Source organism: Eschrichtius robustus, chromosome 1, assembly GCF_028021215.1.
Source record: "Eschrichtius robustus isolate mEscRob2 chromosome 1, mEscRob2.pri, whole genome shotgun sequence".
NCBI classification, from domain to species: domain Eukaryota; kingdom Metazoa; phylum Chordata; class Mammalia; order Artiodactyla; family Eschrichtiidae; genus Eschrichtius; species Eschrichtius robustus.
The window spans coordinates 42,817,076-42,833,545 of record NC_090824.1 but is presented as its reverse complement, the minus strand read 5'-3'; the positions used below and the strand labels follow the sequence as shown (position 1 = coordinate 42,833,545).

The 16,470-nt window shown below is 37.5% G+C and overlaps 1 protein-coding gene across 2 annotated transcripts in view; it reads left to right on the top strand.

Moving 5' to 3' along the window:
* Positions 1-2,443: 2,443 nt before the first annotated feature.
* ARID4A (AT-rich interaction domain 4A) overlaps positions 2,444-16,470 on the top strand; it is a 55,551-nt gene continuing 41,524 nt past the window's right edge. The window contains exons 1-7 of one of the 2 annotated variants that reach the window (XM_068544820.1): positions 2,444-2,570; positions 3,661-3,717; positions 5,518-5,628; positions 7,697-7,762; positions 8,783-8,873; positions 16,203-16,282; positions 16,372-16,466. In XM_068544820.1, coding sequence (XP_068400921.1) covers positions 3,712-3,717; positions 5,518-5,628; positions 7,697-7,762; positions 8,783-8,873; positions 16,203-16,282; positions 16,372-16,466 — 449 coding nt within the window. In that variant the 5' untranslated portion in view covers positions 2,444-2,570; positions 3,661-3,711. Of the gene's footprint in view, positions 2,571-3,122; positions 3,140-3,660; positions 3,718-5,517; positions 5,629-7,696; positions 7,763-8,782; positions 8,874-16,202; positions 16,283-16,371; positions 16,467-16,470 lie in introns of those variants that run through there. The other variant, XM_068544821.1, reaches the window with a different exon arrangement.

The window sequence follows — 16,470 nt, the reverse complement described above, 5'->3', positions numbered from 1 at the left end:
GACACTATGCAGCCATGAAAAACGTGCAGCATGTTCCCAATATTTTCCAAAAAGGAAAAAAACCTGAGTGACAAAATGAGCATGACTAGAATGATCTCTATTTTGTAAAACAAAACCAGCGAAAGAGAAACCCCTCTGAATAACGTATAGGTACAGTACAAACTGCAATCACCTTTTGGTGGTGGTGATACAAGAGATTTTGTTTTCTTCTTTTGGCTTTTTGGTAATTTCCAAATGCCCACTGACATACATTATTTGGATCAGATAATAACAGTTTTAAGTCGGGTAGTGGAATTATAGGTGATTACCCACCCCCCAGCCCCGGGAAGTTAAGTAGTATCACATGTCCTATAATTTCCTTAAGAAGAAACAAATCGCTTAACTTCTAAACTCTTACTGAAATATCTTTTCTACATCCCACATTTTTAAATATTGAGAAAAAAATCATGAACATGTCCATATTATTCCTTGATAAAAACATTAAGTACTTAAAAATCTAGAAATGGGACCAGCATGAATGGGCAAACAAATTCGTAAGTATGTCCTAATTTTGAGACTTCATTCTAAAGTATCATATCAGGAAGCTAATTACAGACTCATTTGAACCCTTGACCAAAGACCTTTCAATTACCATTCTTCCATCTTGCTATTTATGGCTCTACTTACTGGTCTCCCCAATTCTAAAGATTTTTACAGACATTAGAACTCACCTCAGTAATACTTCCGGATGTTTGTCACTTAACTGTCCTGTTTTCTTCAGACCAACTGCCAAAAAAAACCCCAACAAATCATTAAATCACTCGATCATTTTCTAGTCTGCAGCCCCACCAATACAGCAATAGGGTTCAAAACATAACTATTATGAGGATAATTTTAAGCAGCTATTCAGATCAGTGTGACTAGGTCACTCAGCAGAAATACTAACATGCATTTCATTTTCTTAACAATTCTGAAAAAATCACTGTTACGAATGAAAAATCGCTGCAGCCTTAGTTAAGATGTCCTCTTAAAGAATAAGTTTAGTCAACGTGGATCACCGTCGATATTTTACATTTTCTTAATTATTTCATTCTTTAAAACAACTTGCCAATCAATACTCTATTTCCACCATTTCAAATGTGGTTTTGTTTTCTTTAACAGAACACAAGATCGTGCTAATGGAACGAGATCAATGGCTGCCCTGAACAAAATCCTATCGGGGAGGTCCTTTTATTTTTACCTAAGGTGTTTTCCGTCCCTGCAAAACCACTGCTCACTCCTTTCAAAAAGCAGCCTAAGCCTCGTGCAGCGTGGCACAGCTACTTGTCTAAGGCCAGAGCGGCAGCGTCTGTGCTAGCAAGGGAATTCCTCAGCACCCCAAGCCCAGTGTTTCCTTCAGTTTCCTCACTGCTTAAACGCGTGAGCAGCACGCGGAAACCCCTCCCCACGCAGGACCGGTTTGCCTCAGAACCCTGCCCTCCCTGTCTTAATTAAGGAGGAGCCCACAGCCAGTGGCCTTGGTCGCAGAACGTGACAAGCTGCCGAAATCCACTTCCAAAGGGAGGAAGCACTGCTCTGAGAGGAGCGGCATCCCGAACATCTCTCACACTCCCGAGAGGAGTCCAAAGGCTCAGCCCGGAGAAAAGAGACGTGCACGTCCCCTCCGCCTCTTTCTCTGGGGCCGCGAGAAAAGCCTCGCCCCCTCTCAGCCCGCCCCCAGCTCCCCACCCAGCCGCAGGGAGAACTTACTCAGCCATGGCTGCCGCGCGGCCCCCTCACTTCCGGTGCCGGTGCCGCTAGAGCTGCGCCATCCCCCAGTCCACCGGACAACTACCGCTTCCAACTGACCTTTCTGACAGATCGCTACTCTTCCGATCTTCACTAGGTGCTGTCCTGGAGGGAACGGTGGATGGTTGCCGCAGTTAAATGAATCCACGGGAAGAAGATTCCGCTCTCGTCTCGCCAGAAACATAAAATGCGGTAGACCTGCATCCACCGCTGCCCAGACAAAATGGCGCCGAGAAACTGGTTCAGCGCAGGCGCTTTGGAAAGACCCTGCCCCGCCCCCGTGCAAGTCCTGGCCACAGCTCCGGGTTCGGTTTCCATGGGACACCCCACCGCCAATCCTCGTGCCGAACTGCTCTTCCTGACCCCTCAATTGACCAATCAGTGCTCAGTTAAGTACATCCGGAGTCGTCTTTACCAATCATTTTTCAGGACTTGCTTACTCAATACCTGATTCTCCAGTAACGTTAGTCTTCGGAGGCATCCAATCATAAGTGGCAGATGTCCTACCTGCTGTTTTTCGCACCAATCCGTGAAGTTTCAGAGCTGCATCCAATGAGGACGGCAGGTAGCGAGCTCCAATCCGAAACTCTTCGGCGTCATGAGCAGCCAATAGGAGTTCGTGTAGAAGCGAGTCTGCTCAACAGCTTGTTATTTGGTGGATTGTGGCAGTAAATCGGGCGAGTGGGGAACCGGGCGCAGGAACTGCCGCCGCGGCCGGGAGTGGTGCTGCCCGGACTGGGGCCCACGGGGATCAGTGGGGCGGAGGACTCGGGGGCTGACAGTGCGCACTTCACCCGCAGTTGGTAGGTGGGGAGAAGAGAAGCGGGGGATACTGAATGGACGAAGCGGCACTGGCAGCTGGTGCTGCTGCCCGGGGTCCCGGTGCAGTTGGAAGCTTTAGAGGTGGGGAGGGGGGATGCTTGGCAAGCGGGGCGGCGAGCGCAGGGGAAGGGGCAAGTCGTGGAGCAGCGGCAGCAACTGCGGGAACAGCCGCCGCAGCTGCCTCCTCGGCCGCTTCCCCGGGTTCCCCGGGAAAATGGCTGTGGGCTGGCCGCGCCGCTAAGTTTGCTTCCGCGAGGCGAGGAGCGGGCTGCTTGGGGCAGCCGGCCCCCAACTCCGCGGCGCGTCCTCCCCCGTGGAGTCCGTGGTTGGACCCGAGGGACTGGGGGCTGGTACCGCTCTGGGCTGTACAAAAAGTTGAGGCGGGCGCGGGGAGGAGGCGGCGGCTGCCGCTGTGCGGCTCCCCTCCCCTCCCACACCCTGTCCGGGCCACCTCCCCTCCTTCTCTCCGCCCCCCCAGCCTTCTTCCCCTCGCGGGTCTTCCCTCCCTCGCGCGCCTCGGGGCTGAAGGCCACGGCCCCTGCCCCTTCGGGTGAAGAAGTGCTTCTCCTTTCTGATATGGTGCAGAGCGGAGGAAGGAGAGCAATGGCGCCGTGACACTCCGCTGCCGCCACCGCGGGCCGGGGCGGGCGGAGGGGGCCGATCGGCGGAGGCGGGGCGCGGGCCGAAGTCGGGGTATCCGGGGGGCGGCTGAGCCAAGGCTCGGCGACCGCCCCTGTGGGGGGCCCGGGGAAGCCCAAACGGTGCCCTGCCGTTCTCCAGAGCGACCCGTCCTGGGGCTCTGAGTTGAGCATTCCGGGTCAAAGTGGCGAGCGAGGCGGGGGCGCGGTGGGCCGCTGGCGAACTCCGCGGCGGAACCCACTGCCCGTTGGCGCCCGTGGGGTTCTTGCCACCCCCTCGGCTCCTGCGTCCTGGCTGCCCTCGGAGGGGATCTTATCCCTTCCCTGGTGAAGGTTCTGCCCCTCCCCGCTGGCGTTTGTTTACTTTCTTTCCCCGAGTCGCTCCCCTCGTTGACTGATTCTGTGCCTGTCTTTCCCCTCCCCTTGATTCCAGCGACGGAGAAGATAGCTCGTTGAGCTGGAACCCCACAGATCACCAGTGAAAATGAAGGTAAGTAGAGTCGACGCTGCTCGGAACCTCGTGCCCTGGACACTGACTGTCGTGAGGCCAGTGCTATGGAATGTCATTTTTTTTTGCTACTCAAAATTGATTCGTCTGCTAAGCAGCGCTTTCTGAAAATGAGGACGTGTTGAATGGGTGAGAGATGATCATTGTGTCTAAATGCGGTCAGTTGGGCCCCTCTCCGAAGCAGTTAGCACTTTGGAAAGGCTGCTGCAGCCTTTCCATTGTTGTCCATTGGGCTAGTATTTTTAAACACTTCCTGTGTTGGCAGCGACCTTTGCAGAAGTAAAGCTTTTGTCCTGCTTTGGTTCTTTGGGGGATTTTTTGATTTTTTTTTTTTTCTTCCCCAGTGCCAATGCGATTTTCTAAGGAAGGAATGTGTGGATTGTGTAAGGGAGATACCATTTCTTCTGGGGATAAAGTGAAATTTTGTGGGTAAAATATTTGAAGGTGAACTAAAACTAAGTATTATTTTATATTGTTATTATAACTAATAATACTTAATTTTAGTTCAGTCCTTATAGTAAATATTTTAAATGTATATCCAACCTAAAAAAAATTCTCCTGAAGACAACTAATATTGCAAACATCGTATGTGATGTTTAAAGAGAAAGGAAGGTATAGCATCCTGCAGTTCTGTGGCATTGAATGTTTCAGGTCAGATATTTATTTGTAAAAAGTATTTCTCTTCAATTTGCGTTATTCGTAAATGCACTAACCTTAAACTTGATTCCTTACTCATTTACTGTTTCAGTGTATTAAGCTCTGAAATACAGGATTTTCCCAAACTTCCTCTTGCTTTCCTATCTCCTTGAAGTGACAGTGTACCTTCTTTAATGTTAGTTGGGAAAACTTAATGAAAAATCATTTTCTACTTGAAAGTATTTCTCCAAAGTATACACTGTCACCTTTGCACTTAGCATTGTTGAGTTGAGCTTGTATGAATACACTTAACTTTTGGAAAACATTCGTAAAATGACAGATTGAGATAGCAATCATTCTGTTACTGTCAAGATTAAAATGAATGGTGGAGTGAAATTTTTCACATCTTTCCATGTATCATTCTGATCACGTCCATTTGCTAAAAGTAGATATTTCTTTGTGAAACTTTTTTTTTTTAAATATACCAAGAAGATTAGTGTTGATAAACTAGGTACGGCCACCATCAGTTCACATCTCTGCATTCATCAGTTAATTTAGATTTAAAGCTTTAAAATGCAATATTTAGCCAATGATTTTTCTAAATAATGCTCTCCTTATCAAAAGGGTTGGCTTCATTTATTATCTGTACAGTTATTGTGTATCCAAAAAAATGTTGCATTTACGTAGCTATATTAATAAACATTTAATTATGTATTTGTTAGTGTTAATTTTAATGGCAATATTTCTTTTAATTTGAAAACAAAATTTCAGGAGGCCATAACTGACTAACTTAAAGTTTTATGAGACACTTAAATATACCTTTTCTGGATTTTTAAGTTTTTTCATTTCTTAAATATATTATAAAATTGTTGAATCATTTTGTACCTGAATGAAAAAACATTATTTTTCCTACTGATACTTTCTAGTTACAATTTAAATTGTTTTATGTTATCAGGATGTAGTTTATAAAGTAAAGGATTGCTAATAAAGTGTTTGCTTTAGGGGTGTTTTTCAAAATATCGATGATATTAATAAGCAAATAATGTTAATGTTCTTATTACTTGAAATACAGAACCTTTTGATGAGACTTGGGGTTGGAGTAGGGAAAATAGTAGTGACATTCATATCGTATGTTCCTTTCATCAGGCGGCGGATGAGCCTGCCTACCTGACAGTGGGAACTGATGTCAGTGCCAAGTACCGAGGTGCCTTCTGTGAGGCAAAAATTAAGACTGTGAAAAGGCTGGTAAAAGTTAAGGTAATTTTTTTTTTTAATGCCACAGCTTTATTAACTTGATTGAAGAGAATTAGTGATGGAATTAGGAGACTGCAAATCAACATTTTATTTATTGAACTGTTAGTTCACTTCATGAATGATTACTCTGTGAAAGCACTGTTATATACAAAACTATAGGAAAAGCACATTAAGAATTGGGAAATAAAGAACTCAAGATGAGAAATTATTGCAACTGCTTCCATGAAATACCATACTCATGATACTTCCCATCATTTGGATCTTTCCTGTTTGCGGTAGCATGCTTACTTAGGCTATAATCTATTTTCTCTCCTTTCATATTCAGGTAGCAACGATTTCAAGTGATTAGAAAAAAAATAGATTACTAAAAACAAAACAGTGGAAATTATCATTTCAAGACAGCGATAAAAATGACTTAAGAATTTTATCTTAAGAAAATTTTAAGATGCTTTTGTGACCAGAAAAGAAGTTATTTATTGCTATACAATATTTGGTAGTACAGAAAAGTACTGAAGGATTAAAAGCCATAGTTGACCTCAGAAATACTACTATTATCATTTTGTGTTTCCTCCTAGTAATTTTTCTACATAAATGCTTTTAATAATCTTAGTTACTTGGACTACAGAGGTAATGCATGCTTAGTATGAACTTTTTAATATTGTAGAACTATATAATAAAGTTCATGGAGGTCCTCTGTGATATTACTCCAAAGAACCTTGATGTGTTCTACCAAATTTTGTGCTGTGCCTTTCAGTAACACTGTTGATGTTATTATTATCATTGGATCATTCTGTACTTTCAGTTTTGCAATTTGCTTTTCACTTACATATGTGATCTTTTCCTGCAAAAATTAAGCACCCCGGAAAGAGGAAATGTTTGCCTTGTTCTGTTCGCAATACCTAGAGCAGTGCCTTATAAACAGGGGGCGCTCAGAATGTGTTGAATGAGTAAGTGAACAGTGGACCCAGGACCAGCAGCATCAGTCTCACCTGAGAACTTGTTTAAAATGCAAATTCTCAGGCCCCCACCCCAGACAAACTGAATCAGAAACGCTGAGGATGGGGTGCTATGATTGTGTTATAACAAGCCCTTCAGGTGTTTCTGATGCATGTTGAAGTTTGAGAACCATTGAACTAGAGGAGTGTGATTTGTGTGGTAGACAAATAGATTTATCTATGATTATTACAAACTTTCTGTTTAAATTTTCATCTGCTGGTGAAACTTTTCTTCGGGTATTCTTAGGATATCATTTGACATTCATTTCTTCCTTGTTTCCTATAGCCTTTTTACTATGTCAGCTATACAGGATTTCCTTACTAAATATTTACTTGGAATTCTTTGAGAATTTTAACTTTTTGTTAGTATTGTGGTTCTTTGTGGATTAATTTATTTAATTTAAAATCAATACAATGATTGTCTGAGGAGGTCTTATACATAAATTACCTAGAATTTGAAGTTTCCCCTTATTTGGGTACATGCTCCGTTTCCATCTCCCTCTCCCATTCTCCCTCTCTCTTAATAGAGCAGGTTACCTTATATATGCGGGAAGATCTGTAGTAGAAGGGAGCACTTATTTGTGACTGAATTGCATATCAGATTATTTTTTAGGTTTACTTTATAAAGGACCAGAAGACTTCTGGTTTTAATTTGTTTACCTTGCGTGTAGGCAATAAAGTTTGATGCTGTTCTTTTTTTTTTTTTTTTTTTAAATACACTTGGCAGCAGAACCTTTATGACTAGTTGATAAAAAGCAATGAAGGCAATTTTAAGGTTTTACAATAATCACTACAGATTATAAACCTTCTATAGTTAATTCAGCAAACATTTATTAAGTGCCTATAATATGTATTGACACTTGCTAACTGCTGGGGATATAGTGAGAAGGACTCTAGCACTCAAGGAGCTCACACTTAATGAGAGAGACAATAAACATAAATACAATGGAATAAGTATTATACCAGAGGTAACCACAGGATGCTAAGAAAGTATAAAGACATTTTTGTTACAGTGTTACCATAAATGTACTGTTTTAAAAGTAACATGCAAACTATTGTGCAAAAATGTTTTTTAGGTACTCCTGAAACAGGATAATACTACACAATTGGTGCAAGATGACCAAGTAAAGGGTCCTTTAAGAGTACGTATTTTGTACAGTTTACAATCTGACATGATGAATCGTAAATTCATACAGTGATTTATTGGATTTTATATTTGTAGATACACTTTTAAAATGTTAAAAAATGTTAATCAAAACAAAAATACAAATAAGGTGTTGTAGAGTTAGGATAAATTACAATATTACAATGGCTGTATCCTTAGTTTAAGAATGTTAAACATCTTACAGAAGGGTAATTTAATATATGTGAACATGAGTTTCAGCTACCTTTTGTTTTGAATTCTTGGACTGAATACTACATTTTGTTTTTCATAATGTTGCCACAGATGTTTAGCTTGATAAGTGTAATATACCAGTATCATAAGTCTGAATCTTCTGTTTTTCTAACTTACCAAGTAAACTATGTTGACTTAATAGTTCAATTTAATGAATACCTACATTATGTTTTCCATCCATTTCTGGCCATTTGTTTATGTTATAAATCTTTGTTATGTCAGAGTACCACTTCGGTTAATATCTGATATACAAAGGTCTGGAAGCTGAAAGAAGGTCACCTGGTCCATCCCTCTCTCTCCGGGTGAACCTTTATCTAAAAGGTCCCTTAAATACAAATGCTGAATCCAATATTCAATATTTACATGAAAGAAAATTGAAGCTGTTTTTGCTGTCCTATGGTTTTTTGGTTCTTACATTCCACAATTTTCTCGAAGGCAGTATCATGTAGTAAAAAAAGCTCTGAAATGAGACTTAAAAGACTGGGTCCTCATCCTGGACTCTTTGCAAATTATTCTCTCTTCCTGAACCACAATTTTCAACATGTAAAATAGGGGTAATAGTAGCTATCTTACTTAAGCCTAAGCATTTTGAGACTTGAATTGCATGGTAAATGTATGAACACTATAAATGATAAAGATCTAAGCCAATGTAAGGTAGAATTACCGTAAATAGATATATTTTTTTTAACCCAGGTCATATAGTTGGTACGAGTGATTTGGTTTGTTTGTTTACATTTGGTGATGAAATTTCGATTTTTTGTTTTAGGTTGGAGCCATTGTAGAAACAAGGACATCTGATGGATCCTTTCAGGAAGCTGTTATCAGCAAGTTGACAGATGCTAGTTGGTATACTGTGGGTAGGTAGTTAGGTAATTTAATATAGAGGATTTAATTTGTGGGTTTCATATCTATCTCTCTGTTTTCTAAATACATTGAATCATTACCTTGGCAGAGAAATATGTATTCTTTGCTGTCAATTTACTTGATATAGACAGCTAAAATTTTAATGACACCCTGATGGTAAAAAACAAAAAAACCAATTATCTCCTTATAGTAACTTGGCCACTTATGGCTATTTCATCCAAGAATGTACTTCTTTTTTAGGTTATCTTGCTATTTCCCTTCAAGAAAGTTAAATTATATGGTTATTTTTCTTCCGTTAGAAAAGTCAGTACAACTTAGTATTGTAAGTCATCAGACTTTTAAACTTTTTCTGGAATTAAAATTAAAATTGCATAGTTGCAGTCTTTTATTGTATTGCTGCCTATTTTATATAAGGGCACTATAGATGTTACCACAGAATTTTCAGACTAAAAAAATTCGGGCCAGAGTAGATTCAAGCCTAGGTGATCATAGCTTAATTTTTGATTTTCAATGCAGTCAGGACTCTCTTAGTAACACCTTTCACGAAAGATATATATGCTGCTAATGTGAATTCATTCTTAACATTTCATGCATAAGCTTATACTGGCTTTAAAAAACTTTACTGTAGTGAGTAGCAACGAGTGTCACAGTGCATGTAAATGAAAACCTAAATGTAGTACCTGTATAGTTGCTGTCATTATGTTGATGAGAATAGCAATAATTAAGATTTCCAAGTCTCCTCTCATTACTTTCAGACTACACAGTCTTGTGGATAACATCCAATCGTTGGCTTTACACTGAACATCTATAGCATTATTTGGTTTTCACATTTATGTCTTGGTATAAAAGATGTAATTATAGTGTTGTGGTTTCCTTGCAGAAGGTAAAGAAATGACCCTTTAGGTTTATTTTTAGTTTACTTGATTTGTTGCTTTGGGTAAACATCATTCATCTGTAGTCGATGCTCAAAGCTGTGAAGAACACGCTTTGGTTGAAAATTGTGCTTCCTGTGTCTTACTCTGTGGCTTCTATTAGTAGTAGCAATGTGCTGTATGTACCTAATATTTTCTAACCATTTTTATTCTTAGACCTCCTACAAGTTGGTGTTGGTTCACAATGGTGCTATTATTCTGAACTATATATTTTTAGGAGGCTTAATTGTGACTGTTGATAGTTGTTAGAGATTTAAAAACTAAGCTTAAAATTAACTCTTAGATTTTAAGTGGATACAATTTTGCTATATTAAACAAAGCAGTGGTAAAAATTACAGGAGTTGATGTGTGCAGAATCATGGGAAATAATATGATGCATGTTTGAATACTAATATGCATCCTATTTGGTGCCCAATATCAAGGTTACATTCACAATACTTGTGAAGTTTTACTGATGTAATGCTTATACTTCTGCAGCAGCAATACTTTTCAGGTTTTCACATTTTGGATTTTCTGCACCCCAGAATAGTCCTTCAATTATTAATAGCAATCTCTGTCCTTTACATGAATGGCACTTCAGTATTGATGAAAACTAGTTGCTACTGAGCATTCTGTGGTGATTTTCTTTGATAGACAATAACAGAAAAAATTGTATAATTCTTGTTCTCAAAGAGCTTAGAATCTTAATTGCATATGGTTCATATATTAAGCATTAGTGTACATAAGAATCACTTGGTGCTCATTTGAAAAAACAAGGATTTGAGGACCCCAAATCTCTCTAATTTAGTAGGTCTGGGATGGCAACCCAAGAATCTTTCTTTTTTATAAGCACATTGGCTGAATCTAATGCAGTTAGTACACACTTAGAAAAACAGACCACATTTGTAGAAACAGAGAATAATTCGGGGAGAAGAATCCAAAATATTTAAGATTTTTGCATCTGTGTAATGAGAGACAGTGACCAAAAAATTTTAAGATGTTAAGAGGCAGTATTCTCTTAAGTATACTCAGTATAGCACTCTGCGATAAAGAATGTTTAGGTATTGAAGGATGTAGGCCACATAAAGAATGATCCTTATTAAAAGATGGCAAAATAAAATGTGTGATCTCTCACAGGTCACGAACTTTCTATAATTTTCTTTAATTGAGTGACTACTTAATTGCTCTTTTCTGGAATTTTTCTTGATTTCTAATTCCTAGCAAAGTGTTATATAGGTAGAATCAGGAAGTATTCAAAGTATTGTTAATGGTCTCAATGATGTTTTTTGATTTTAAAAGAACTTGAAATTATGTCAGGCTATTAAAAATGAAACAAAAGGGGATACCACACTGCTGATTTGGATTAAATAGGAGTTATAATTATCAGTGATCAAAAGTTATCTGAGAAACTGTTATTAACTCCTTATATAATATAGGTATTAATTTTTCATATTATAGCTGAATGACCAATTTTGAAAAAGGTTATGGATCTAACATAACTCAATTAAAAAAAATCTAATAATACCTTGACCTCCAATGTTGAACAATAAATAGCACCAGTTCATGGATTTTTATGTTTTTTGAGACTTTGAAATATTTCCCCTTCCTATCATAAAACAGTGCTTCCTAGCAGTTTATTCATTTGGCAGTTCTTTTCCTTGCATTAAAGATAAGGAATCTGTAATGCATGGAAGTGTATTGTTATCCGTCCAGCCATTCAGAAGACACCAAAATTGGGATTAGAATTCATATCTCCACTTGAATGTTGCCTTTAATTCCTGACAGATATAACTGTCAGTAAGACATTCTAAAACTGTTCTTCTTTTGCTTTGTTAGAATATAAAAATAACACATTGTATTTGAAAAATAAGAAAAATGTAAAGGAGAAAGTTGCTTTTAATTTAAATAATTTATATATAAATGTACGTAAACACATACATCATATATCAAGTTTAACACTAAAATCTTTTCGATCATTGATATATTTTTGTGACAAATGCTTTTTAAGTTTCTGGATTTTTTCATACCTTCTTACTATTTTGCACATCAGTTATATCAGATCTCATGGAAATTCTAAGTTAAAGGAGTAGAGGAGGGTTACATTAACCTGGTGAATGGACTGACTTTTGTAGAATGTGCTGTAGGCTTATAAGGCTTTTAATTTGATTAGAACAGCTTATGACGAATGTTGTTATAACCAGAATCAACCACAAAATGTTTTCAAAGCCAAGTGGTTATTCCCCTGACTAGAAAATCATTCAGTAAGAAAAAAAATACTAAAAAAAAAAGTACTAAGTAACAAATCTATTTAGTCCTGTGATAGGCTTTAACCCATTGTTTAAATAGCCTTCTGTAAGACTTAACATTCTTATGATATTTTGTTAACGTAATTATACATTTGAATGTTAATTTCTTAAATTTCCAGATTCCTGAAGTTTTTGATCTTAGCTGCTGAGGGGCTTCTATAGTTATCACAGATGATTTTATGAGCAACAGAACTATTGGTTTTACCTAGGGTATGCATATATTTTTAATTTTAAAGTTTTTACTGTATCACGTGAAATGTTTTGTTAATTGTTACCGGTATAAACAGATATAACAATAATACTTATTTTCACTAAGTCAGAATTCTTTTTTTTGTTTATTTTTTGTTTATTAACAAGATAAAGTTTGAGGGTTTTAAAAAAATTAATTTTTATTATTGAAATATAGTTGCTTTACAGTGTTGTGTTAATTTCTGCTGTATAGCAAAGTGATTCAGTTATACATATGTATACATTCTTTTTCATATTGTTTTCTATTATGGTTTATCACAGGATATTGAATATAGTTCCCTGTTCTATACAGCAGGACCTTGTTGTTTATCAAGTCAGAATTCTTAACTCTCTTCCCAGTGTTCATTTTATGCCTCTGTTTCTTACCTGTTTCTTAATTCATTTTGATCCCCCCTTGGCTAAATCGTAGCTCATAGATGAACCTTCTAATTCTCAATTTCTTTATCTATAAAAGGAAGATAGTGATTCCGACCCTGTAGAGGCTGCTGTGAGGATTAGGGCATAGTAGAAGCTTAATAAATAATAGCCAATTGTATCTTTGGATAGATAAAGTTAATTTACTGTTGTTATTATCTTATTATTCTCCAGCATCTAACAGTGCTATGATAACAGGTAAATCTTTTGTATTTAGTAGTTAGATTAGATCCCTGTTACTTTTGTTTCTTTGAATTCTAACAGTTTAGGGTCAGGCTTTGTGTATTTGTTTCCATTAGCATTATTTTGTCTCGTGTAATTAATGTTATAGAGAGAGTCTTAGCTTCATCATTGTCCTCAAATTAGGTTTTAGAATTTATATGTAATATACTAACAGGGATACAATTTTAGTAGAATCTGTTCTCTTGCAGTCAGTGAATGATCTATTCAAATGCCATTTTTGGCAAGTATAAGACATTTCATATCTTATAATTACTAGATCCTTATACTCTGACTTTTTTTCTCTTGGCATGCTGTAGTATACACCTTGAACCAAAAATAAGCTTAATATACTATACACACACCAATTAATTATTTCACTCTTATCAAAATGCCAGAGTCAGTGTTCAATGCCTTCAAATTATGTGTTCTTTAAGATGATATTTCTAACATGGAAGTTATAGAGGAAACTTTTTTTTTTGGCCGCACCGCGTGGCTTGTGGGATAGTTCCCCAACCTGGGATTGAACCTGGGCCCTTGGCAGTGAGAGTGCAGAGTCCTAACCCCTGGACTGCCAGGGGATTCCCTAGAGGAAACTTTTTTAAAATAAATTTTATTTATTTATTTTTGGCTGCGTTGGGTCTTGCTTGCAGTGCGCGGGCTTTCTCTAGTTGCGGCGAGCGGGGGCTACTCTCTGTTGTGGTGCGCGGGTTTCTCATTGCAGTGGCTTCTCTTGTTGCGAAGCACGGGCTCTAGGCGCACAGGTTTCAGTAGTTGTGGCTCGTGGGCTCTAGAGCATAGGCTCAGTAGTTGTGGCGCACGGGCTTAGTCGCTACGCGGCATGTGGGATCTTCCTGGCCCAGGGCTCGATTCAGTGTCCCCTGCATTGGCAGGCGGATTCTTAACCACTGCGCCACCAGGGAAGCCCTAGATGGAACTTCTTAATGATTTTGATAATCAGGGATGTCATGATTAAATAGGTCCACTATGTTGTTAAGTTTTCTGTTTGTCTTTCAGAAAGTCTTGAGAAGTTATATGGCTCAACAAACTTGTATAAAGTACTCAAATACATACCTTTGTATAGTTTTATGAATTAAAAAAAATTCTTAAAAGTATTTTTTAAGAGAAACAGAGAAAATTCTGTTTCTCTTTGTTCACTTGAAGTTGGAAGGGGTTCGGTTCCTGTAAAAAATGTAAAAGGGTTATTTGTACCACAATTGACTTTGGTCCTTACCTTATTTCTAACCATGGTAAAATTGTGTTGAAGTGAGATTAATTTTTTCCTTCAAAAATCTGATATATTTCAAGGTGAATATTTTAAAAAACAAGAACTCAGAATGTTAAATTGTTGAAATTTCTCATCAGAGCATTTTGATTTGGGGCTGCCATTGATTAATAATAAAACATTGTGGAAAAGATTTTGTTTCATAAATTTGATATTAGTGATTTGTCTTATATTCTCATTTTCCTTCCTCACATCTCCACCACTTAAATGTGGTGTATATAGTGTATATGTGTGTGTCCAGTGTCACCATCTTTGGTATTGTAGGCATTAAGGAAAATTGGAACTTTTAAGTTTTATTCTTTAGCATACTTATGGACATTAATAATAACATGAAAATTATTTTAAGTTTGGTATGATAATTTCATGATTTTGAATTTTTCAAAGAGCAGTGGTTTATTTATCAGACTCGATGACACCATATAAATCATAATTGTGATACAAATATTTAAACTAGTGTTAATCAAGTGTAGATTAGTGATATAATTGTTGGAGGATATTGTGTTTTATCCTGTCATTGTGTCTGCAGGTGGTCATTAATTTCTGCATCATTGACAGTGTATAACAGATGATTTTGCAGAATTATTATGGTTCTTTAAATATGTGCATCAGGAGCTTTTAATATTCTCTGCATTGTCTCCTGCATGTAAGAGAATCTAAACTAGGTGTCTTTAGTCTAAGGGAAGGAACTGACTGAGGTGGATAAATATTGAAGAAGTTGAGTACGCTTACATAGTTAAGTTTCTACCATGAAAAATGTTTATGATTCAAAGGCAAAGTTTTTGCTAATAAAGCAGCCCTTTAAAAAAAATTCATGATCGTAATTATATAGATAACAAGGTAAAGGTTTTAAGATATTAAATCAAGATAATGTAGAATTTTCCTTTCTTAACATTAATCTATTCTGTTAAATTGGAAAAACATTAAAAAATTGAAAAACATGTAGAATTATAAAAATTAGGATTAAATCTTAAAATAATAATCACTTTTGTTTATGTATGCTTTCCTGTGTATGTGCTTTTTCCATAATATATACAAACATTTGTTGATGTGTATACGCGTTTTAAGTATCAGAGGTAAGGATTCTATCTTCTTGTATTTTATTTTTTCATAATGCTGGGCATCAGGTATCTTCTGAGAACATTTTCTTTGTGAATATTAGATGGTAAAATCAGAGTACCTTTCTAGAAAATTAAACCTATAAAATTATCAAAATAATATATATAGCTAGATATATGAAGAGCATTGGTGGTAAATTGTTAAATTCCTTGCCCCCATTTTCTTGAAATATTTTACACGTAGTTTCCAAGTAGTATGATTTCTTTTAAATGTAGTAGAAATAAAAAACTTGAGAAAGCTTCTGTGCAATTACGACTTATTTTTTAGAATTAAAAAAATTTTCTTCTTTCTGGTGTTTCAACTTTTATTTCTAAACTTCTTGCATCCTCCTCTAGCAAAAGAAACAAGTTGAATCTTATGACTTTAGAATTTGGCAGCCAGTACTTCTGTTGTATTAGGTTATCATGCAAATAAGTAGAAGCAGTAGAGTGAACCAACAGCATTACGAGCAGTCAGACAGTTTCTGGACATTAGAGATACTCCATTGATAACTGTTGCGAAAAAACCCATAATACTTCTTTTTTTTAAACCAGGTTTTTGCTCGTTCTTCTAAGATGAAAGGTAATTTAATATCTGTGCTTTGACTAGGTTGCTAATGGTTTAAGAAGGTCATTCTGTAGTGATAGAGATTGAAAAAGTGAATGGAGACACTTAAGCAGTTTGGGGCAGCCATTAACCTGTGTTTGTTTGGTATCTATAGAATGAAAAATGTGTGTATATTTTAAAAGGTTTTGAAGCGTAACTAACAAATAATGGTTCTTAAGCCCCAGGTAAATAGCAATAAGTGTGCATAAATTCTCTGATATCTTTTGCCTATTGCAGTGTTCGATGATGGTGACGAGAGAACACTGAGACGTACCTCACTATGCCTGAAAGGAGAGAGACATTTTGCTGAGAGTGAGGTAGGGTAACATGGATGGACTTTTTAAATTGAACAACAGCTACTAATGTAGAGGCAAAAAGTGATTTAATTTGTCTGTTTCTTATCCAGACTCTTGACCAGCTTCCATTAACAAATCCAGAGCATTTTGGAACTCCAGTAATTGCAAAGAAGACGAACAGAGGAAGGAGGTCCTCTCTGCCTGTGTGA